General features: G+C 44.7%; 1 protein-coding gene and 1 long non-coding RNA gene across 12 annotated transcripts in view; one reads left to right on the forward strand and one right to left on the reverse strand.

Annotated features, from left to right (window-relative positions):
• Nucleotides 1-1,864: 1,864 nt before the first annotated feature.
• LOC139668486 (uncharacterized) lies at nt 1,865-6,203 on the reverse strand. The gene is made up of 4 exons (XR_011697071.1): nt 6,103-6,203; nt 5,137-5,617; nt 4,314-4,530; nt 1,865-3,980 (listed from the first exon to the last, which is right to left on the reverse strand). It is a non-coding gene; the product is annotated as an uncharacterized lncRNA (long non-coding RNA).
• A 331-nt stretch (nt 6,204-6,534) lies between these two features.
• EHBP1 (EH domain binding protein 1) overlaps nt 6,535-24,286 on the forward strand; it is a 226,009-nt gene continuing 208,257 nt past the window's right edge. For all 11 annotated transcript variants that reach the window (XM_071582029.1, XM_071582030.1, XM_071582033.1 and 8 more), the window contains exons 1-2: nt 6,535-6,786; nt 7,848-8,256. In XM_071582029.1, coding sequence (XP_071438130.1) covers nt 8,153-8,256 — 104 coding nt within the window. In that variant the 5' untranslated portion in view covers nt 6,535-6,786; nt 7,848-8,152. The remainder of the gene's footprint in view (nt 6,787-7,847; nt 8,257-24,286) is intronic.

Genomic DNA, 24,286 nt, shown 5'->3' on the forward strand with positions numbered 1-24,286 from the left:
TTTATCTAGTTGTCTAAAGTTTGGCCCTTTCACTTTCAGCTGCCTCTACAGAGCATTGGTGGGAGTCTCTGTAGCAGCAATTAGCTTATGAAAAAAATTACATATTAAAAAAATCATGTTTAAAGTCGAAAAGACCTGCAGAAATGAAAAGGAAAAAAATCTCAAAGAGAAAAAGTGAACAGTCCAGAGAATCAAGGTCACTGTTTATGAAGGGCATCTTAAATTAAATTAAATTAACAGGATGGATTATTTGCTAATAAATAATGGAATCATAGAATCATTTAGGCTGGAAAAGACATTTAAGGTCATAAAGTCCAATGGTAACCCAGCACTGCTGAGCCCACTACTAAATCATGTCCCCAAGGGCCACATCTACACAATACTTCTAGACTCCCTCCCCTACCCTGAGCCTCCTTCTCTTCTGGCTGAACCTCCCCAGCTGCCTCAGCTGATCACCATTAGACTTGTGCTCCAGACCCTTCACCAGCTCTTCTGCCTTTCTCTGGACACGCTCCAGCACCTCAACGTCTTTCTTGTCCTGAGGGGCCCAAAGTGAACACAGGACTCAAGGTGTGGCCTCACCAATGCCCAGTACTGGGGGTGATTGCTGCTGTGTCCTGCTGGCCACATTACGTGCTCTTTATTTTCAAAGGAGAGGGAGAAAGGCATTATTTGCCCTCATTAGTGCGGCACGATGTCCTATGGAAGCATAATTATACTCTGCAAAAAGGCTAGGGAGACCACACAGGAAGGGCATTGAGGAACTGGAAAGGGTACAGGAGGCACTGAGCATGACAGAAGATTGAAAGTTGCTATTTATGGACAAAGTGCAGGCTGGTGCTTTTTTTTTTTTTTTTGAGAAGAGGGAAACTAGGGACACTATGAGGTGTACATCGGTGTCAAAAGGTTAAGACAAAACTCATTCATACCACTGCAAGCTAACAGGAGAGTTCATAACAAACTTGGAGAAAGCAGCACTAATCCAGTGTTCTGATCCAGAGCAGGAAAATGCTGTCTGTAGTGTGGGGTCTCCACCATCAATACCCCATCTTTGGTCTTGCCTCCACAGGCCGAACTGCATTGAGACTTCTGCATTTCAGGAATGCAGCTCCTCTCCTTGACCTTGTCTGCAGATAAATACAACATGCCCCTTACTGCTGAGTGGTTTGAGAAGAATGTCAGCCAGACAGGACAGGGGAGATAAAGCAAAGACAGGTGAGGATGTTTATCATCTGCTCTTTTTGAACCATCCTGTTTGACTTTGCCCACAAGACTTTGGGCAGTGGGGTGAAGAGGGGCAGGGCAGGGAGTACCTGGTGCCTCTGGGGTGGGTAACACAGCTGATACAGGAGAGCAAAGGGGCTGTGACAGGAGGCTGCCACTCAGGGAACAGATGTTTTGAGTACCCCTTCTGGCACAGAGCCAGGAGGGGTGGCACTCACTGCCTGGCTGAAGCACAAGCAGGGTCTCACCACATCCAAGTGTGGGCTCCAGCCACAGCAAGAGAATGGGAGAATAAACAATCCATAAAAAGAGGTACTAGTTGGTTACCCCAGCCCCTGTGTCTGCAGATTCCCTTTGGCAGCAGAGCTCTCTGGACTGGGAGGTTTAACAGGGTGGGTGCCTGTACACAGCTCTGTGCTTTGGGCTGGGATCTGGCCTGGGCTGGGAATGTCACACTGGTGAGTTGTTCCATAGGCAAGAACCCGGCTGGGATGCCTGCTTTGGCCCCTGACTGTTAACAAAACACAAGCTCAGCAGAGCACATCCTAAAATCTGCTTCTTTTGCTGGTAAGGCAAGAACAAATGGTGATGGTTTTATGCATAGTGCCTTAACACAGCTGGGGGTATTGCTGAAATGATATCCTTTCCTTCCAGGCTATGATAGGAACTGGGCTGATTCTGCAATGTGGGAATCACCTTTTCTTAGCTGCCAGTCTCCAAGTCAAGCTTTCACTGCACAATAAAATGGGGGATTCCACCTCCCCACCTTTCAATTGTTACTGATATTTAGTAGATGGAATATTCAAAACATTATTCCCTCCAATACAGAATGACTGTTGGATGTCGCCAGATTACATGAAAAGACACCCAAGTGGAACTTTTCCAGCAACAAACAAGAAACAAAAGAAGGGAGGATTAAAAATTTTTTTTCTATAGTAATAATTTGCTATGTGTGTATATATATATCTTTTAATTACTGTTGCAATGTGAAGAAACAAAGAAAAAGAGCAGACAAGCGTGCTACCATAGAACCTAGCATTACTTGTTGCTGAACTGACTGTTATGGTGTCAGGCATCAGGCAGGGACACGTGTTGGGACCAGGATGGTACTTTACCCACACTACTGAGGTCAGTGCAAATTCGCCCCTACTTTCATTAACATGGGATCAAAGGTTTGATGGGATCTAGAAATCCAAGGACATTTAAAATACGGCAGGTGTAGGTAACCTCATGTACACAGCCCACTGCCTCAGGAAGAGGAATGTTCTTGCAAATTTGACATAATCCAATTAGTTGATTTCCTCAGTGACATTTCTGTAGGCTCATGTACAGAGGGACAGGAAAACAGAGATTTATGACAGCTATTCCTAGCAAAGGTCATTTCTTTATTGGTGAACAACCTGCCTTAGTCATGCTGATGACGAGGCGTTGAAGGATAAGGGAGAGGCTGTAGAGCTTTAAAGCTTGACTAGGAACAACAGAAATAGAGCACAGATCATCTCTCTACTTGGACCAGGTGGACTGAAATCTCCCACCATCAAGACAAACCCAGGGAGCAGTAGGCAAAGTCCAGGAAAAAAAAGTACATGGGGTTTTCTGTGGAGATTGTGTGGGAGTCTGGATAGTTCAGTGTCAGCATAGCAGGGAGAAGGGGGAGCCACAGAACACAAGTATGTTGTTTTGGATAGAAAGGGTGTCCTTAGCGGAACCAGCTGCTTATAAAGAAGCTGGTCAAGTTGCTCTGGGCTCTCCCTGGTCAGCACTGCCAAATTCCCAGTTTAAGCAGCTCTCAGCATCCTGTTCCATGCCCCTTCCAGAAAAACACAGATGAGGGCATGCTCAAATATAACACTAATACACTTCCTCAGCTGTCCTTCCCCAGGCAAAGAAAGCAGCAGATTTGACAGGAATATAGATTGTTGTGACATACATCTTATGTATTTTTAAATAATAAAACAACATTTACCTATTCATCACATGACCATTTTTCCTGCTTGCAGAAGAGAAGGTATTTCAGACTGTACATAAAGTGATGCATTGTTTTTTCATAATCAGAACCATTCTGGGAGTCACACAAGAGTTGTTCACTCAGGTATTGACCTTAAAAGTGAGCATTGGGTACTTTGGTGTAACTAGTTGTGTTTGTTTTCACCATCAAGCTCATAATATTGGATTAAGTAAAAATGTTTCCCTCTACTTTGGCTCACATCCTGAACCACCCCCTACAGCTAAGCTATGGTTTGAGCTGGGTCACTGGCACAAACCAGGCCTGTGGCCGGCAGGACCAGTCAAGGGATCTTTGCCATGTGGAAATGAAGTCAACAGGTGTGTGTGTTCCTTGCTGACCCATCTGAGTGCTCCGATCCAAGGAAGGGGTATGGGGTTCTTCATCTGTGCCCTTGCTAATGTCTTTTTGCCATTTATTGGGTGCTTTGGACTGTGAGCTGCCAACAGAAATCACAAGAGCTTTTGAAATAGTCTGGTATAAGACAGTCCAGTAACCTCCTAATGCTGTGGTGGCCTCTTAGCTTCCAATCTGCAGCTGAAGATCTTGCCCTTCCTTCCACAGTAACTCCTCACACCCTTCGGAATCTCCTAAGGCTTTCTCCAAAATTGCAAGAACTGAGGATTGCTACTCTTAAAAAACAGATAATCCGTAGGATAATTGCCTGTGTTGTATTTCTTCCCATGCCACAAAGGAAAAAGCAGCCTTATGCCCTGTACCTCCCAGGCCTGGTGTAACTGGAATCCAAAAGCTATGGAGGAAATGGAAAACGTTAATAAATAATGATGTTTGAAACAAAAGTCACTGAACAAACCACTAGACCTTCTGCATTTATTCCACAGGACAGAAAATGTCTATCTCAGTTGGAGGAAAATAAGATCTTGGTCAAAGATCTATCTTAGGAATTAGCCTGGGTGCTGCATGATATTCAGGAGATAAACAAGAGGAACTGATGGATTAACTTTTGGTAATATATTCAAAATAAAGACAAGTTTTGAAATAAAATCCAGCACAACTGGTTACTTGACATTTCTCTGGTATGAGGGACAAAGAGTCTCCTCAGGTCCACTGAATTTTGTATTACCTTGTTTGATCCACTTTACAGCTGCCAGTTTTCCATCTGGTGTTTTCCAAGCCAGAATCAAGCATGTGTGTGCTCCACACTGCATGTCCTCAGCCTGATGTGTTCTGGAAATCCTGGCCTCATTTCCCAAATCCTAAGCAGGTGATCTGCATTTAATCAGTAGATGTCTCCCTCAAGTGTGTTGGAATTACTCTGTGTGTGCAGACCAGCTGCAAAACTGGAACAGAAATGTTAAGACAAAATGTGCAAAATCTTCAGATTGTAACTTCAAAAATATTCAGGGTGGGGGGGGAAAAGCCTTTCCAAGAAAATCCGTATGAGTAGTAGAACTATCTGTAACATTTCCAGTGTGTGTCTGTGTGTGTGTGTGTGTGTGTGTGTGTGTGTGTGTGTGTGTGTGTGTGTGTGTCTCGGCTTCGCGAACGAAGATTTGGGAAGGGCTGTCCCCACGTGGGTGTGCCCTTCCAGCCTGCGCAGTGGATTTTAGATGAGGCTCAGCGTGCGCAGAACTGGCCCCACCGTTTAAGTCCTGAGGTTCATCTGCCACGGCCGAGCGAGCTTGGACGGTGCCAGTGAAGTCCTCAGGACTAGAACCTACAGCACCCGGCATTTCCCAGGAGGTCTCCCATCCAAGTACTAATCCGGGGCTGACCCTGCTTAGCTTCCGAGATCTGACGGGATCGGGTGTCAGGGAAAAAAGGAGAATCACTGTCTCTTGCAGAACAGCTCCAGAGAAAAATTGCATGTCCTCTGGGAGCTCGGGTAGGGACTGAAGATTAACTAATAAGCAAAGGACTGATGTTTTCAGTAGCCCAATATTCACCTTCTCTGAAGTAACTCAGTTCAGCATGGGCCTGTGGCCATCCACACAGTGATTCTTTCTCCTTTCACTCCAGTCACGGAATGCTGGCAGCCTCAGTGATATGCCGGCTCAGCGCGTAGCAGCTCAGGGGAAAGGAGGAAAACACTGGGATAAAGAGCTTCCCAGTCCGTGGATCAGGCTTGGATTCCATTTGGTTTGTCATGGAAAAGAGCATAGAGGAGGACTGCAAAGCCCCAAGGCTTTAATTTCACAGCTGCTCTCAGAGCTCCACTGCATTATCTTCCTTATTTCCCTGTGCTTCCACTCGAGAGCTGGCTTAGTTTCTGACTTGGCTGGTTGATAGGTTTGGGATTAGGTCCCACAGAGCACACACCCACCTTACCCTGACTGAAATTCACTTATTTCAAATGGGATCCAGGACTTAACACACCCGTCCGGGTGTCCAAGAGGCACGTGGGCAACAAACAGTGTTGCATTTTCCCTGTGAACCAGAATAAGCCTCCGTTTAGTGTTAATTAATGCTGGCACCCAGCACTGAGGGTTTACATCTGGCTCCCGACGCCTCCACAACGGCACCGCACGGCAGGAGGCACATCCAGCCAGCCTGGCTATGGGGAATTCACAGCCACCTCCCACAGGGATCGCCCTCCTCGCTGCTCCGCTCTTCCTTGCGGATACTTTTACACAGAACTGCGCAGAACATCCAGCCCCCACCGCTTGGGTGCCGCTCTGAGCACGCAGCTTAAAACAGCGAAGAAAACGTCCTGCCCGTCCACAAACTTCCCATCCCCACGCGAACTGCGGAGCCCCTCCAGGAGTGGGCCTGCATTGCAGGGCTGGGGTCGGGCCTGGCGCTCGGCCGATCCCTCCTCAGGGCGGGCCCGGCACGGGGACTGTCCCCCGCCGTGGTTCCCCCTCCCCTCCCCTCCCGCGGCCGCTCGCTCCCTTCAGCCGCCCCGCGCCCACCTCACAGGAGGCATCAGGGCCGCCCGCCCCGGCTGCCCTGCGGCCCCCCTCAGCGCTGCCCGCCGCTCCCGGGCCCTGCGGGGCCGCGGCGGGTCCGGGGGCCGCGCCCCTGCCCTGACAGCGCCGCGCCCGCCCCGCCGCTGGAGGAAGCGCCGCCGCCAATCGCCGGGCGCCCTGGCGCTGACGGGCGGCCCTGCTGGCCTATCGAATGGCTCCTCCCCGGGAGAAGCCCCGCCTCCCCAATCAGAACGCGGACAGCGCTGTGGGCGGGGGGCGGGGCGCTGCCAGCCCGGGCTTCGCTAACCCCCCGCCAGCCCCTTTGGAGAGTGGATGATTGACAGGCACGACACCCAATGGGCTGCGGCAGCCGCGCGGCGCGGGCCAATGGCGCGGCGGGGGCGGGCGGCGTGGTGGGCCGGGGCGCGGCGCGGCGCAGCGCCGGCAGGAGGGCGATGGTGGCGGCGTGAGACGCGGGGCGAGCTGCGCTGCGCTGTGTGCCCGGCCGGCGGGGGAGCGGCGTGAGCCCGGGGCTCGCCATGGGGCTGCGGCAGGACGGGGGCAGCCGCGGGGCGCTGCCGCCGGCGGGACTGCCGCAGTAATGGGCAGCGGCAGCGCCGGGTCTCGGCTGCCGTGTGGTGCCAGCGCGTCCGCCCGGCGGGAACGCCCGCGAGGAGCCGGCGGCAGGTGAGTGCCGCGCACGGGGACGCGCCCGCAGCCGCCCGTCCCCTCCGTGCTCCCCGCTGGCGGCGTTTGTGATTTTAAGCCTCTGCGGCTCCCAGCCAAGGGCGGGGGGCGCTGCCCCGGCGGTCTGGGCGCGGAGGTGACACGGGCTGGCGAGGCGGAGCGGGGCACTCCTCGCCCCGGCGCGCCGTGGGGACCTTCCCCCCCAGCGGGACGTGCTGCTCCAGGTATCCTCGTCGCTAGCTTTGGTGCCATCCTACCTACCCTGCCCTCCCGCCAGGTGCGGCCAGCTTTTGCTTCCCTGTATGCCTAATGAAGAGGCTTTTCCCCCCCGCACCCGGCAGAGATGCTGCTTTCCTTTCGAGCGAGGAGCCCACCTGGGTGTCTTCCTCTCCCTTTTCACCTCCTTGATGATCATTTCTCCGTGCAGGATGGAGAGACGTTTCCATTTCAATATGATGCAGCGAGGAGGATGGGAAATCCTGGGTATCCAGGACTCGGGAGATGCCCCTTTTCCTGTTTGATCCTCCTCCTAACCCTGGCACGGGCATTCGAGTGGTAACACTCCCTTGCCGGCTTCTTGGCTGTTCCTTCTCCTTGGGCAGAGCAATGGGAGCGGGAGGTGTGTGTCAAAGAGGAAACAACTGTTACACCTTTTGTCATCAAGACAAAGAACTTCATCTCCCTGTGTCCCTCCCTCTGGGTGCATATTGGCAGCACCTCAGCCACTTTGCATCGCTTCCCGGAGATGCTTCAGAGGGAGATGCTTCATAAGGATTCGGTGTGGCCCTGACCTGCCCTTTTTTGTTGTTGTTGCCAATTATGATGGTGCTGATAAAAGGACATGTTGATATGTTTCCAAAGTCTCGTGGTTTGCATTCCTGAAATTGCTGCAGCATTCTTATTTATTTATTTAATTGGAGGGGTGGGGGCATGGCAACAGGAAGGGGGTATGTTTTTGTAGTTTATTTTAGTTGCTTGAAAGGTACGAGATCACGTGCAACTGCAGCACTGTAGCATGGAGTATATTAACCGTTGATTTCTCCCCCTGTGTTGTCTTCCAGTCCTGCAGCCTTCACTTCATCTACTGTGTGAGGAATGATGATTCCATGAGAGAACTTCTTTTGATTCCCTGTCTCCTGTTACTGCATGCTGCTCCCGGCCAGTGATGAGCCATTCAGCTGTACTGGGATTTACCGTGAAGAAGGGAGAGGCAGAATATGAATTGTAGACATCCCCTCAAGGTCCTCGTGCACTGTTTTTACTGTGTCTGTATATAAATCTGCTAGTATCAAGCAAACACACTCTCTAAACCTACATTGGTATTCAGAATCGCTACTGTGTGAGAGGACTGGTATTTTTCACCATCATGGCTTCAGTTTGGAAAAGACTGCAGCGTGTTGGGAAACATGCATCCAAGTTCCAGTTTGTGGCCTCTTACCAGGAATTGATGGTCGAGTGCACCAAAAAATGGTAAGAAGCAGCTCATCTTGCTACACAAGTGATGGAGTAAGCTGCTGGTGGTGAAATAGGAAGGATGTTGTTCATTTTGTATTGTTTGGTGTGTGTGCATGGCTCTTGCATCCCTTTACCTTCTCTTGCCTGCCCACTGCAGAGACAGCTGAGTGGGGTTCTTGTCTTTCTCAATAAGTACTTGCTGTGTATTTATCCTGGACCTGCTGGTTTTGTTCTCTACTTTGATTTTCAAGGCTGGCATTGTTTTTGGCTTGCAGAGGAGGGTGCATTTATTAGCTCGCCATCTGTGACTTAGTGGTGTAGTTTTGGTTGTTGGTTTTCTTGGTTGTTTTGCTTTTGACTTTTTTTTGTCCTAAAGTATTGTCAATGAGCTGCTTTCCAACTGCCAACTCAACTCACAATGATATGTTTTATCTGCTGACACTGTTTTTACCTGACTGAAGCATTTGAGATCAGTCCTGGAGAAGGTGGTGGTGGGATATCTGGGGTGCATGCCCATTTTGATTTTTGACTTTCTTACCTGAAGAGGCCATGTTTCTTCTTCTCTTTTTTGTTCCTTTCAATCTTTTAACGGGACGATGCAAGATACAGGCCCTTGGCGATTGCCTTAAGGTATTTGTGTAGTCAGGTAGAATTTTGTGCAGTGGTGGTCCAGTTGGATGGCTTTGAAGCCAACTAGACAGCAGTTAATGGTTCATGTTGTGGGTCTGGCACATCTTCTCTTTGCAAGATGAGCTTAAATAAATCTGCTAGGAAAGTCTAGAAGCAGCTTTTAAATAGTCAGGGAAAGATCTCCATTATGCAAATACTTAAATGCTGTTTTATATGTTTGGAATATTGATGTTACTGACATAATTCCTCACATTAGTGTGAGCCTGTAGTGTCAGAGGATGAAGAAAATACTTTCCAGACCTCATGGACTGAGATGTTCAAATTGCCTTGTAATAAACTGCAGCCTCCTTCCTAATACTTGGCCTTTCTTCTTGTTGGCAAGTTTGGCACTTGCATTGGCTGCTTTCACTGGTTATGAGTAATTGCCTCTACAAATTTAAATTCAATCTACTGGCGTAGGAAATCTCTGTCAAATATGCTGGAAGGCTGCTCACTGCTCTGTCTTAAAGGAATACTGTCAGGTTAAACATTTGGGGTTTTTTTAGCAAGTTATCTTCATGCCTAAAATATTTTGAAATATTATTAAGAAACAGAGTTGTTTTGGAGGTTGAACTTGCTTTCACGGAGTAAACTAAAATAAAAACATTGTAGATGTTGAAAGAGGCTGTTGTGATCGTCTCATGGGATCTACTGTCCCAAAGAGGTCAAGGAGTTTTCCACAGTAATTTTGTCAGGTTTATTTCAGCAGTTGGGCTTATTGCTTTTTAAGTTTTGTTTGCATTAAGTAACCTGCTTTAGCTTTCATTTTCACTTTGATTCACTCATGTCTTGAGAATCTGTAGAACACTTCAGCACTAAAGTAGGAATCCTGCAGGGGAATGTTCACATTGAAATTGCAGCTGACTTTGACTTGGTTCAAGAAAAAGTCATACACAAAAATTCTCTTACAGAGAATCTTACTATTTTAGAAACAGTTAGCATATTGGTTAATCATAAATGAGAGTGCCCACCTAGCAAAATGCCTGTATGTGGAGTAGTGAAACAGCCTTTAAAAACCTGAGAGATGCAACTAATTTTTTAAAAATAGGTCATCTTTTTGAACCTTCATGTTACATTCTTGAATTTAAATGTAGGCAAGATCAGTGCTTGTGTTGATTATGAAAAAGCAACAGTATGGTGGTGAAATGTGGATGAATTGTAGGAAAAATAACAATAGGGAAAAACATCACTCACACAGTCCTTTGATTGTTGGCTTTTTGATTCTGCTTCCTCTTGTTCGGAGAACCTTAACAATATTCTGTAAGCACGCAAGATAAAATATGGTATTTCTGCTATAAGTCAAGCTTCATGAGTCACACTTCTAGATGAAACAAAGGGGTAAATATTTATTTATTGTTGTGATAGCTACCAACTAAATCTTTCCTTACCTTTGGAGAAGGTTCAGTTTTTGTACATACTGACAGGATCCTGCTTCATCTGTTTCTAAGTCTTGTCTCTGGGCTTGGCCCATGTGAGAACAAAACAGAAGAAATGAACTCCATATGCTGTTCTTGCTGAAAGCGGTCAATATATATTAAGTGTCAGTGCTGTAGTCTGTAGTTTGTTTGATTGAAATGTAGTAAGCGGTAAGTTATTTTAATGTACTGGCATTTTAACAATGCAGTGTTTCTGGAGGAAAAGAATGCTCCATTCATATTTTAAAATAAATGACAACATAGTCATAAATACATTGGAACTGAGAAGTGTCTGTGAGCAGGGACTGTGCATGACCAAAACAGGCTGTGTGCCTCTTTGTGAACTGCTGTCTTCTCTAAGGTCCACATTTATCTGACTCTTCAGAAAACAACTTGTGTGTTGGAATACTTTTGTACCGATGGTGTATGGTTTGCAATGCTGGGTGTGTTTTTTGCTTGGCTTTAATACTCTTTGTGTCCTCAGGACTTGTATTGATTTGAGTTTGTTCGTGTTTTTGTTGTTTGTTTGTTTGTTTTATTTTACCTTAGTGTTTAAAATAGCTCCTGCCCTTTTTTCTGGAGCTACCCTGGCTGTGTGGGAAGTTGGTACCACTCTGGTGTTGCTGCTTCACTGTTTTAAGGGATTATTTCAAGGTACAGCAGCATTTGTCCAGACTAAGCTGAGACCTCCTTTCCTTGCTTTTTCTGGTTTCTGCAATTTGTGATTCTTGTCCCCACTAATAATTAGAGACAGCCACTCTCAAATGATTGCTTTTCATTGGTGGTGTGTTTGGAGGGAGACAGGTTGTGATGGAGTGTCCAGTGTTGTCACTGTTCCTTATTTTTCAGATAATTAACAGGACTGAGTCACTTCTGTGGCATTTTGGCAGCTCCCACTCACCCAGACCTAATTATTGTGGCTGCTCAGTACCTCTGAAAAATTGAACAGTTGGTTTATTTAGAACCTTTCATTAAAATAAATAAACAAACAAGTGTAGTCTTGCTCTTTAATATGGGTGAGTGACTTCTGCTACGGTGAAATCAAAACGCTTTGCATTAATCATATAAGGACTTGATTCTTTTTTTAAAGGTGCTTGCTTGGAAGTGCTGGAGTGTGTCATCCTCCATTTACCCTTAGAATAAGCTGGGTCAGCTCAGGATTTTCTACCCAAGCTCACCAGTGAACTGCAGTCCTGGCCCCAAAGGACTATGTGTGATAGAAGAGAGTTAATATAGTGCTTATCCTCAGTGCAGTCATTGAATAAAACCAGAAATCAGTCTCCCTCATTTTGCTTAGGCTTCTACAAAGCAAGCTGTATTTACAGCTCTGTGCTGTTGGAGCAGCCTGGTTTTCTGTGGGACAGGAGCGTGCTGGGCATCACTGGCAGGGACAGTGCTGTGACTTGTGCAGGGGACACAGGTCAGGTGCCTGAATCACAGACTATTCTGAGTTGGAAGGGACCCACAAGGATCGTTAAGTCCAACTCTTAAGTCAGTGGCCCACATAGGGGATTGAACCCATGACCTTGGCGTTATTACAACCAAGTTTTAACCAACTGAGCTAATCTCAGGGTCTAATGTTGGTATCAGGCACTGTTTGAGATGCCTTTGGGTTTCCTGCCAGTCCCAGCTGCCAGTTTGGAGAAGCCCAGCTCTCCTGTTGATCCTGTGTGAATGGAGCCTGCCAGCCCAGCATGCACCTCCTGTGTGCCCTGGGGCTCCCCAGTGCTGGAGGCCTCTGGTCAGGCAGCTGAGTCAAGGCTTGTCTGAGATACAGGCTCAGCAGAGAAGGCTTGCAGGAAGAAAGTTCTCCTTTGGACCAGAGATCAGTTCCAGTACTTGGACCTGAAGCTCTGATAAGAGTTTTACAGAGCTGCTGAAACATCTGATGATAAACACATGAGCTCTCTATGGTGGTTTTTATATTTCCTTATTGTTGTGTCATATCTTGCAAGTCAAGGACTCAAGAGAGGCTTCAAGAGTAATACTGACTGTTTTTCACACAGAATGACTTAATTTACAGAGCTGAGGTTGCCAAGTTCCTAATATGTCATTGTCCTTTAGGTGCTTTTATGAACAGGAAAGTTGCTCACCTGAACATAGATTCTAACTGCTTATAAACACTGGAAAAGAATAAACATAAAGAAGCTTTTCTACAGGATTTGTGTTCAGGAGTTCCTTTAGAGATAAAGAAATACGTTCTTTTTGTACAGTGTTTGTAACCTCTGTCATCTACATGAACTGCTTTGCTTTTAAGTCCTGCTTAAAACAGCAAGCCACAATGTTCTAAAAGGATTAAACTTTTCTGGTGTTTGAAAGCCTTAACTGAAGACAGGTCATGTCCATAAGGCAAGTTGGCTATTTTTATATTGATTAGGTATGGTCTGAAGTAGGTTCTCTGTTTTCAAATATACATATTTCTCCTTTGGAAATGAAATAAGGCTTAATTTTTTTTTCCAAAATGCTTTAGTCATCTGTTTTTCTCTTCTATTGTAGTTTCATAACTGGATGCTGCAGGAATCTTAAGATTTGGCATGCATTGTGCATAGGAGAGAAATGAGCTTTCTGGGATTCCATAGCTCACACTGATCTGTTGCCTTCTGGGTGCTGCTTTCCAGTAAACTCTGCAGTGCTGAAGGCCACTGAAAGAACTGGAGTTAGCTGGTTGCTGTAGAAATCCTTGGCTTCCTATGCAGGGTCAGGCTGTCACATTGCTCAATTTTCTTGCTTTGCAGGGTTGTTAGAGGGGATTTTGTGAGTACCTAAGTGGTTTTAATTATAAAGAGTCATTATATTGAATGCCTTAGAGTTAGTTTTGCTGTGAAACATGTTTTTTTTGTTATGAGATTGTTCTGCTGAGTTTTTGATCAGGTTGGGGTGTTAGTGAGGCAGGTGTACTGTAACAAAACTTGTGCAAGGAAAGCACCATGCAATTTTTCCTGCATTTTAGCTTCTGTTCTCCTTCTCAATGAAATGATATATACAGAATTATAAGGATAGATCCTTATACTTTTCATTAGATCAGATTCCACCCCAAGTAATCCCCGTTTGCAAATACCCTTCAGCATTTTCTTTTCCATTCGTTTCCAGTTTTAACTGACGACTTTTTGAGGGTTTAAACTTTTTCCAGATAATCACCATGAGCTCCCTTACAGCTGTCTTGTCCCTTTCTTTCTGCAGTCAGTTAAAACACTTACCATCCACACACAAAAGCAGTTCTCTTCTGTCACCTTCCATCTCTCTTCTTCAACCAAAAGAAAATCCCTGATTGCAGAGACATAGATTTGCTCCTTTGGATTCTCTGCCTGACTTCTGTCAGGAAGGTTATCTGCCAATCCTGACTCTTCCCCACCAGCTGCTTTCCTTTCCTACCTTACCAAACTTGCCTCTTAGCTGTTTACAGCCTTGGGTCTGTTCCATGGACCACAAGTTAGGAATTTCATGTCAAAAGTGTTGGCTGCATTTTGACAACAAAGGGATTTCAAAGGGAAAGGTATGGGTGTATGTGAAATCCTTCTTGCTGCTGACTTTTTAGGTGGTCAGTGCTGCATATTTGTACCCATTATGTATTTGTAACTTTGTGTCCAATTCCTAAAAGATAGAAGCAGGCTCAAAGTTTAGTATTTGTAAGGTAGAAAAATTTATGTTTGGCATATATACTTGGTCTGAATTTTATTTTTCTCTGAGAGGTAGAATTTTTTTCAGCAATTCCTTGATGTTGTTTTCTGCCCTAGCAGTAACAAAAATAATTATCAAAAGCAGAAAATTTTAGATTATATCCAGGTGTAGACAAAACTAATCTTAATTGTCAGTGAAAGGGGTGAGGATGTTTCCTTGAGTGAATAAAATGCACCAAGTTGTGTTCTAACACAGTTTTATTTTTTGAGAGAGAAACTGTGTGTAACTTCCTCACAGAGCTTTTAGAACAAATAAAACCGTGCTCTGTTCCTGCAGGCACTGTAGTGCACACGTGCAGTAAAGTATGAGTTCTGTTCATTTGAACCCAGTGGACTTAAACTGGAATAAAGAATTTTTGGGGTTTTTTTTCAGGATTGGGTCCTTGAGAATACTCTTTTCAGCTCTTTGTGTAATGAAGTTAAATAAAATGAAATATTATGACATGGTGTAGGCCTCATCTGAGCTGAGTCTTCAGTCTCTTAGGCTGCTCAGGCTGTACAGTGCACCTCTGCTGCTTCAATTATTTTTTAATTGGTTGGAGAGAGCTGAAGTCCCTTTCACAGTTTAGTGTGAATAAGAAGAGGAGGACGAGGAGGCTGGTAAGGTTGGCTAAATCTGAGAAAACTCTTCTTATAAAACAAACCCTTCAGTTACGGTAGTAAAAGCATTCTGCTTGGGTGGCTTTCTGAGAATATGGGGGCGTGTGTGTGTGTTTATTTACTTCTAAAAACTTTCCCAGTTTACTCTGAGCAGAGTGTGTGAAGTGTGTGTTTGTTTCCCTTGCCCCTCTCTCTCCTTTCACTCCTTGGGGTAGAAGCTGGCCCTGGCAGGCTCTTTGCTACCTTGTGGGACACTCCTGATCTGCCCTCTTCACCAGGTCTGTCTTGTGTGTCCTGAAGTGGACTCTGAAACACAGGAACTGTGCAGCTGAACTTTTGTTCCTTATTTTAAGATATGCACAGAGCAACAGGGTAAATAAAGCCGTCCTTGTTTTCTTCCTCTTCCTCATTTGCAAAATGCATTTCTGCACATACAGTTTCTGTAAGTGCCTCAGAGGCTCTCATCTGGGAAGCTGTGTGTTTTGGCAGCTGAGGTACAGGGTAGCTGTGGCTTTTGGCACCTGGAGAGGCGTTGCAGGGACTTGAGAACTGTGGGTTAAGCATGAGCTAAAATTAGCAGAACCGTAACTAACATTGCTGTTGTCTAAGGCTCTGACTCATGAGGGTTTCTGCATTCAGGAGTGGAGGAAGATGTCGCTGTCCCTAAGAAGTAGTCGTTTTGTGCCCTGAAGCAGAGATAGGGTGACAGTGGGGCTGTGTGGTGTGTGAGTATTAATGCCATCACCTTCAGGTCCGATTTGTGAGGTGAGGGTGAGCTGCAGCAGCTGAGAAGCCTGCACACCTCCCTTCTGCTGCCTGTGCAGCGGGGAGGAAAATCTGCCTAAGCGGTGAGATGAGCCACAGCTGCAGGCAAGAGCATCTTCAAATGCTTCAGCTAAATCACCCAGCTCCTGAGTCAGTGCCCTGTGCTGTCACTGTAGGGCTTCAAAGCACACAAGCTTTAGAGATGAATCAGAAGTGCGTGCCCTTCTGAACTACTGCCTGTAAACCTGTAAAAATGAGCAGTGCAGAAGTAATTTTTGCTTGCCTGTTGAGGTTCTCTTTGTAGTGGAGAGTCATTATTGGGAGTTCTTTTTGTTTTACTATTATTTAAGAGACTTTCTTGAGTATTACGGCAAAGCTATGGGCAGCCTCTGCAGCTGTTTAACTGTCTGCAGCTGCTGAACTGCAATCTCTGTGGCTCTGTGTCTTTATTTTAGCACAAACTGGTTTTGGGTTTTATTTCATGTGAACAGTCAGTCTCCTGCAGTCATTTTGTGGGTTTTGTTCTGAGTGAGCTGCTGTATCAGCTTAATACCACACTGGCAGATCTGACCTTTCATTTCTAATGGATCTGTTTTGAAAATTGACTTTGGTGCTGACCAAACATCACAAGGGCAAAATAATTTCTAGTTCCAAGAACAACTAGAATTAAAACAATCCGGAGCATTATAAGACTCTCTCATATCATATCGGTTTTGGCTCTCACATTACAGTGATCCATATTCCCACTGCTCATTTCCTCTGTGCCACCTCTGCAAGGGCCTGTAATGACCAGTCACCCTTCATCTTCTTCACCCAAGAGGGAATGTCAGCTTCCCTGCTGCTATTTGATGGGTTTAGAGTTGTCTGGGGCTGCCAGATGGGTGGCACTGGCTGTTGTGGTGGAGATGTGTGTTTTGATGGGCGTGCAGCTTTCCTGGGAGCATGTATTCATCTTCACCTGTTGGGACAAGCCCCACCAGCTTTGACATAGGGCAGGCAGACAGAAGACATTCCCTAAGTGTTTCCATTAGATATGTTGCTTGCCTGATGTCCCAAGGTGATGATTTTCTTGACCTTTCTTTAGGGCTAAGACTAATGCAGTGGTGCCTTGTGCTTTTACATCCAGTGTCATAAACTGACTTTCCCCTCCCAGCTGTGCTTGGGAAGAGTATTTGCATAGCCAGTGCTGTCAATATCAAAAGCTATATTAAGTGGAGTAATTGGAGAATCTGGATCATTGAATGCAGTTGGCAGCACATTCTATGCTGCCACTCGGCATGTGCTATGAACTTCCTTGACTTCCAGTGACTGCTCATTAAGTAAACTCTGAATCCCTTTGTTTTTTATGTCAGTACATAGGAAGAGATTTAAAAGAACAGAGAAGAGCTGTCAAAACTTCTCTTTTCCAGCCAAAATCTAACTCAGATCTGTGAATTTCCAGACCAACCTGTTGCTAATTTATCAGCGGTTGATTAGCACAGGACTTAACCTGGACACCTTGGGGTGACACCTGACATAATTACAGCTGTGGAGTCATGGTGGGCAAGTCTGTTTGGCTATTTTTTTCTAGTTGTACCTGTCTTTTATCTAGTTGTGTCTCTTGGAAATTGATTTAATGGTTTGTCTCTTCCTCTAGATACCTTGAGCAGTAGTTGTATAAAGCTGTGAAAAATTTCAAGAGAACAAGATTTTTGAACTACTGTTTTCTCCTCAAGAGCAGATCTTAACTGAATAGAGTACTTGGAATAAGTGTCTCATGAGTGAGTGAATTCCCCTCACATTCCTTTATCTTTGACATGTAAGAAAATTTTAAGAATGAGAAAGTCTTGACCCATTTTTTGCCACTTCCTCTCATACCACAAAAATTGAAAGAATTTATAACTGTGTTACTTGGTTTTGAGGCATATTTGGGATGGCTTCTGTTTACTGTTAAGATGTTTTGAAAGATACTTGCTTAAAAAATCTACAACAATGGTGTTTTCATTCCCCTTTTGGGGCTTTGGGCTTGTAGAAGAGAGAATTATTAGTTGTAAGCTTTGCTTTTATTTTATTTTTTCCCTTTTCTTATTTTCTTAATAAAATTGCTTACTTTCTTCCCTTTAGATGGCTGCTTTGAGTTCCAATGCCTACATATCCTTTCAGGATACCAAAACACAGACAATCTTAAAACAGTAAAGGATTATTTTCTTTCCCATTGATTCCTTTTTTTCTTACAGTAAATGGGATTTCTTTTTTTTTTTTCATTTTGAACTGAAAGATCACAAAGCAATCTTAACACCTGAATTCTCATGGTCACTGATATAATCAAGGGATTTCTTTGATAGAGGATTGAAAAAGGTGTGAACCCCTACACTGCTAGAATGGTAAAGGTCTAATGCTTGAGACATGATGCCTCCTTGGATCCATGGCTGTAAGACTGTCTCGTCAACTGGGTTGGGGGAAAAGGCAACTCTTCTTTCCTGCCTCCACACTTCCCTCTTTTCTGGAGTCAGTGCTATTCCAGCTGAAAACCAGCAGCTGCACACAGGCCAGTGTGGAATATGGTCATACAGAGAGTTTGGCAAAGCTTGGGGTGAGGGGACTGCCCTGCTACCTGTGGAGCTGTGCCAGCCCACTGTGCCACGCTACCTTGTCAAAGCTGCCTTAGTTCCACACCAGCACTGCTGTCAGTTTTCTAGAGAGCCAGGGTAACCCTTTTCTCTGGGCATACAGCACTGCTGTGGTTGGTGGGTCCATCCTGTCAGTGGTTATGACAGATAAGCCTGCCATGGTACTGTTTTTGAACGTTTGGCCTCTGCCTTACTTTTAGCTTTGCTTCATAGTGAAAAAGTTCTTTTGTGATGTTAAAACATGCCTGAGTTCTCTGTCTGGCCAGCAAGTTCAGCCTTGCATTGGAAAGTTTCAGCAGACAATTTCGACCAAAGTTTTTGGGGGTGAAAGCCTCCAGCTATTTATTTCTGTGTGTTTTGTGATAAAGGACCTTAGGATAGAAGAGTCTTGGTCAGATCCCATGGATGCAGGTAAAAACCCATCAACTTCACCCTTTTTTAGACCCTGGAGAACCTCCAAGGGCGAAAGCCTCTCTCCCTCTGCCTGGAACTGTGTGTTTGTGTCAGTTTGTGCTTCCACGTGGCCATTTGTGCCAGTGTATTTTTGGAGCAGGGAGCTGCTAGATACATTTCTGTGTTTCTCTGCTCCCCATCTGTTCCTGTAGCCACCTCCTGCTCTAGCTGCCTCGGGAGAAGCTGAGTTGCAGGGGAAAATGGCTGTGAAAACAGGCATTACCTGTGTTAGCAGTTTGTGGGTTACCCAGGCCTGGTGCTTGGTGTTCATCCTACCCACATCAGGGACTTCAGTGTTGTTGGTAGCCTGGCTAATGTTGTTGTTCCACGGCAGGTAATAATGCGATCCCTTGTCTCCTTTCCTATTGCTGTACTGGAAAACAGGAATATGGACGTTTTTGCCTCTAGATTTGGTCTTTTTGTCTGGAGGACCCTAATAAAGCATTTGCAGTGCACAAAGTCTGCTTCCTTCTGGGGAAAGAAATGCTGACTTCAGTAAATGAATTTATTTCAAAGAAACTTGTTCCTAGGGAACTAGATCATGTGGTGTAGGGGGGAAAATGATACTACTACTTTTAGCAACAGCTGTTAAAAGGAGGATGCTTCCTTGATTTGCAATTAATGATAAAGTCAACAAACTGTAATTTAAAAAAAAAGAAAATAATCTTGAGCTACTCTTGACTACAGCAAGACTGCAATTTATCCTGATTTGTTTGTGTTCACCTCATTGTGAGAATTGCCAGTATCTCCTATGGTTGATAAAACTCCATTAAGACCTAGAGAAGCAGAAACCTGTGCCTTGTTACCCTTCCAGAACCAGTGTCCTGCCTTCCTGTGCTGTGCTATAGATGGGGTTAGAGAAGACATGGTAGATCTCTTTTGGGGTTAGTTTCTTCTTTGCTGCCATAGGAAACCTTCTAAAACGGTCAGCCTGCCAGGTTTTTTCATGGAATATTTGCTTGTCTTGTTTCAGCATTGCTTAGAGCTGGGCAGGATGTGCTCTGAGCTGAGCTGAGCTGAGCTGATGGGGAAGCAGGGGGAGTGCAGAACTGAGGAGCAGAACATGAGGCCATGAGGCTTTTCTCCCTATTTGAATGTCTTCTGGTCTGTCTGTACAGGGCATACAAAGCAGATCCTGCTGGGTTTGGAGATACAAAAAGAGTGACCTAAATATGAGCAACCAGTGTGTGAAGCAAAAATAGTTATTTCAGGCAACAGCCATGGAGCTTTCTGGTGTTTCTGCTGACATGATTTCTTTGATTAGCATGGGGTTTATTGCTGGGATCTCAACTTCTTACACTGAACATCTCTTACAGCAAAGAAGTTGTGAGGAGTTGTTTCTGAAAGCTGGTAACACATGACAGAGAAGTATCACCTGCCATAATATGAACAAATATATAGTTCAGGATCCAGTGTCTATGTATAAAATCAACGTATGTTGTTGAATCATCATAACAGGAGGGAAGGCCTGGATGCTGCTGATGAATAGCAAAAGGGGTGACTGTTACTGGTAAGGGACAGATCTTGTCCAGCCTTGGTTACTCTGGGAGACTCCCAGATGTTCTGTGGTGCACAGGGGCTGAGCAGGGCCAGAAATCTCACTTTCCTTACAACTTTGAGTCATCTCTCTGGTAAATCAAGTAATTTGGAAATAGTGAAGTATTTTATCATAGAATCATAGAATCGGTTGGGTTGGAAAAGACCTCTGAGATCATCAAGTCCAACCCTTGGTCCAACCCCAGTCCCTTTACCAGATCATGGCACTCAGTGCCACGTCCAATCTCAGTTTAAAAATCTCCAGGGATGGGGAATCCACCCCCTCTCTGGGCAGCCCATTCCAATGCCTGATTACTCTCTCTGGAAAGAATTTTTTTCTGATCTCCAACTTCAATTTCCCCTGGCAGAGCTTGAGCCCGTGCCCCCTTGTCCTATTGCTGAGTGCCTGGGAGAAGAGACCAACCCCCACCTGGCTAGAACTTCCCTTCAGGTAGTTATGTTACTGAAATGCTCTACAATGTAGTGATCCTGAGGCCTGTATTCTTCTGTTGAATACAGTTCCCATAATCAGCTGTATTCAAATTGTGTTTTGTTCAGACAGATGTTTTCTGACCCAGGCCATGTAGAATTCTTACAACAGAGTGTGCCCACTTCAAAATGGGAACTGTGTCACGAGCTTCCAGATTTGATTTTGCTGAACAAGCAATGTGCACATATGTGTACTTGAACCTTGTCTATATGCAGCAGCTCCACTGTTGTGCTGTGCCTTTGCAATCCATGTCATACAGCACCTATTCCTCCCTTGTAGGCAGAAGGCAACCATACAGAAGTGCATTAACCAGAAGTATTTTCATGGAAACAGCTGCACAGCCAGTTTAAGCACTTCTGGAGCAAAGTAAAGTGATTTCTATTTCCGATTGTACCAGAGCAACTGTTGCAGTTTGGAGTGGCTTCACTAACTGAAGCAGACTTCTTGTCATAAAAACTGTTCTTAGCAAGCCTTGATTATCAAAAATATGCTTTTGGTAAGGGAGGAGTAGTCCATTGTTACTCAGATCTCCCAAATCTGAACCCTAAGCCCAGCAGTGCAGGTCACAGGGCTGGACAGGTGCTGGTCAGTACCAGTACTCTCTGCTCAGCCAGCATTGATGGGAATAAAACAGAAATAAGGCTTTGCCAAACACAGATATTAATGTTTCACCTTCATAATTCATAATAATCACATTCTTTCAGAAACTAGTTTAAAAGGGAGGTTACATCTTCTCTTGGTGAATGCTAATTAGAATTTCACCTCTTTTTGAGTGAGTATTACAGTAACAGTCATACAGTGAAAGAAGACTTGTATATTTAAAGTGTTTCAGGGATTCTTTTTCTGCTGAATGAAAACAAACTTCCTTATTTAAATATTTCCTTCTTTGAGACACAGGTAGGAAAAGTCTGGCTGTTGATATTGCATGATAATAAAAAATTCTGAGTATTCTTTTATAGCATTTTGTAAGACTATAGCTTTGTAAGTAAAACTGCAGTATATGTCTGGCCTTCCCAACTGCAGTTTTACTCAGTTCAAAGTGATGTCCTGGTGTCTTCAGCCTGGTGCATCCATATATTGCCATAGAATCATAGAATCGATTGGATTGGAAAAGACCTCAAGAGATCATAAAGTCCAACCCTTTGTCCAGCCCCAGTCCCTTTACCAGATCATGGCACTCAGTGCCATGTCCAATCTCGTTTAAAAACCTCCAGGGAAGGTGAATCCACCACCTCTGTGGGCAGCCTATTCCAATGCCTGATTACTCTCTCTGGAAAGAATTTTTTTCTGATCTCCAACTTAAATTTCCCCTGGCAGAGGTTAAGCCCGTGCCCTCTTGTCCTATTGCTGAGTGCCTGGGAGAAGAGACCAACCCCCACCTGGCTAGAACTTCCCTTCAGGTAGTTCTAGACAGTGATGAGGTCACCTCTGAGCCTCCTCTTCTCCAGGCTAAACACCCCCAGCTCCTTCAGCCTCTCCCCACAAGGCTTGTGCTCCAGTCCCTTCACCAGCCTTGTTGCTCTTCTCTGGACCTGCTCCAGCCTCTCAATATCTTTCCTGAACTGAGGGGCCCATCATGTTGTGTTTTCTGTATCTGTATAAATGGTTTTCCATATATTTGTGCTATGTGCCAGTTTCCAGGTGGTTGATGTGCAAAGGGAAGGCATAATGCAGCATACACAAAAAGGGTACTGATATACTCTTAGCATTTGCTGCATCTGTGTGCAGTTACAGGAGAAGTGCTTATTTACAATTTAGGCTTTTTGAGACCATTATTGTTTCGAAGCATGATCTCTCTGTTTGAACATAGCAAGTTGGTTTGGTACATATGTATGGTGGGAATTTAATTTTTTTCTATCCCAGTGTAAGTTCCCAGTCACAGCAAAGAAGTTGCACACAATGCTCTCTCCTTTTCTCGCTACCCAGATGCAGCCAGAAGCTGCAGAGTGTTGCTTTGAGAATATGAAACTGGAAGAGCTTGCAAAGCTATACAGGCTTTCAGTTACTGGAAGTTATTTAGTAGTAGAAGTTATTTTTGTTCCTTATATAAATAGGTCTGTGTCAGTCTGTTTAGCACCTTCCTTTTGTTCAGAGCAGACTCGGTAAATTCTGTGCATTTTTTTTTTGTGGAGGTATTTTTGACTTGGAGGGTGAAATAAAGCCTTTGCTTCTCAGTCTACTAGAGTGTGGCCTAATGGTAGAAACAGCAAAAATAAGAAAATTGTGGTTCTGCACTAAGCTTCCTTTTAACTTCCTTTGTAACTGTGCAGACAAGTCATCTTTCCTGTCACTCCCTAATTCATGAGCACAAATCACCTTTCATCAACTCTTCTACATTTTAGGTTCACGATTACTTACAAGCAGGATTTATATCTCCTGTTAAGGGACAGGTGGTATCAGCTCTTTGTTCTGTGATAATGGTGTAAAACTACAAAATGACACTTTGCTGTGCAGAAGTAAGTATAAAGTGCTAACAGTTTCTCTGTGGAAAAACTCTACAGCCACACAGTTCCATTATTAATCCAGTCTTCCAAGTCTGCTTTGTGATGGAGAAATATGATCCCCATTTTCTGTCTCTCAAACTGAAATACAGATAAATTGTGCAGAAGGTGCAAGAAACCCTCTCTGTTACTGATAGGAATTGTATGAGCGCAGATTTATGATAGCAAGATCCTGCATCGCTGAGGAGGAAGAAGCTGCAAGTTATACTTTATAAACTTTGAAAAGTGTCCCCTCCCTTTTTTAAGTATGAATCTTGTTAATAATGAGGTCGTTTACAAGTGTGTTTGGTCACAGGGGGTCTGAGTGGAAGGTGTTGCAGAGCAGAGTATTGAGGTAGAGCAGGACTAGTGAAGGAGAGTACATGAGAAAAATGGGACCGGTGATTAGGGAAGGTGACCACATGATCACTGATCTACAGTTACTGATGCAGGAGCTTAAGGAAGGGTTTTGGTTTGGGGAGGTTTTTTTTTCTCTTTGTTTTCCTCTGAGTGATGTGTAATTAAGGGTATATGTAATGGGTGGTAATATATGTCAGCGGGGAAGGAAGTAATTTGTACCAGGCTCTGAGTACCTCCTTTCAGGAGTGATGTTTCTGAAATACTTTATCCCACAGTGGTGATATTAGAAAATGACCAGAAGAGCCAAGCTCCTCTTCAGCAGAGGTGATGAATGCCTGAAGCATGTAATTGCACTTGAAAGCCTACATGTTGATTGCTGGAGTGCAAAAGGTGCAGGGGACACATGCTGTTTGTGTCAGATTCACGTGCAAATGGTTTGTTTTTACAGCCTGTCTGAAGTTCAAACCCAAGTACTTTAAAAGAGGTGTTTATGTAGAAGCTGTAGTACTAAAAGAAGGAAGAGAACTCTGAAGACTTTTGGGAATAAAGCTGATAGGATGGAGTTTGTTTACAATTCAACAAAGCTTTGGCTGCACAGGAGCATGTAGCCTTATCATTACTGCAGTGTAATCAGAACAGTTGGAATATTCTGCTTAAGCTTGTTGACTTCAATGTATACATGCACTGCCTGGATTAGAATTGCTGATTTCCTCCCCTTCCTCCCCATACATTGCTGTAGAATTTATTCTGTAATGTATTTTTTGCTTCAATTTGCATTATAACTTTTTCTTTCATGTCACATCCATAAATTAGTCCCAAAATCTAATGCTTGTGAAAGAGAGAATGTGAACATGGGGAGGGAGGGTGTGACGTTTTATTTTCTACCCTTGAAAAAAAATGCCAAGAAATCTATGCAGTATGTTTGTTCCTATTATTTTACTTGTTTATTGTTCCAGCCTATCTGTCCTGGGACTTAGTGTAGGAACAGATA

This window comes from Pithys albifrons, chromosome 2, assembly GCF_047495875.1.
Source record: "Pithys albifrons albifrons isolate INPA30051 chromosome 2, PitAlb_v1, whole genome shotgun sequence".
Taxonomy (NCBI): domain Eukaryota; kingdom Metazoa; phylum Chordata; class Aves; order Passeriformes; family Thamnophilidae; genus Pithys; species Pithys albifrons.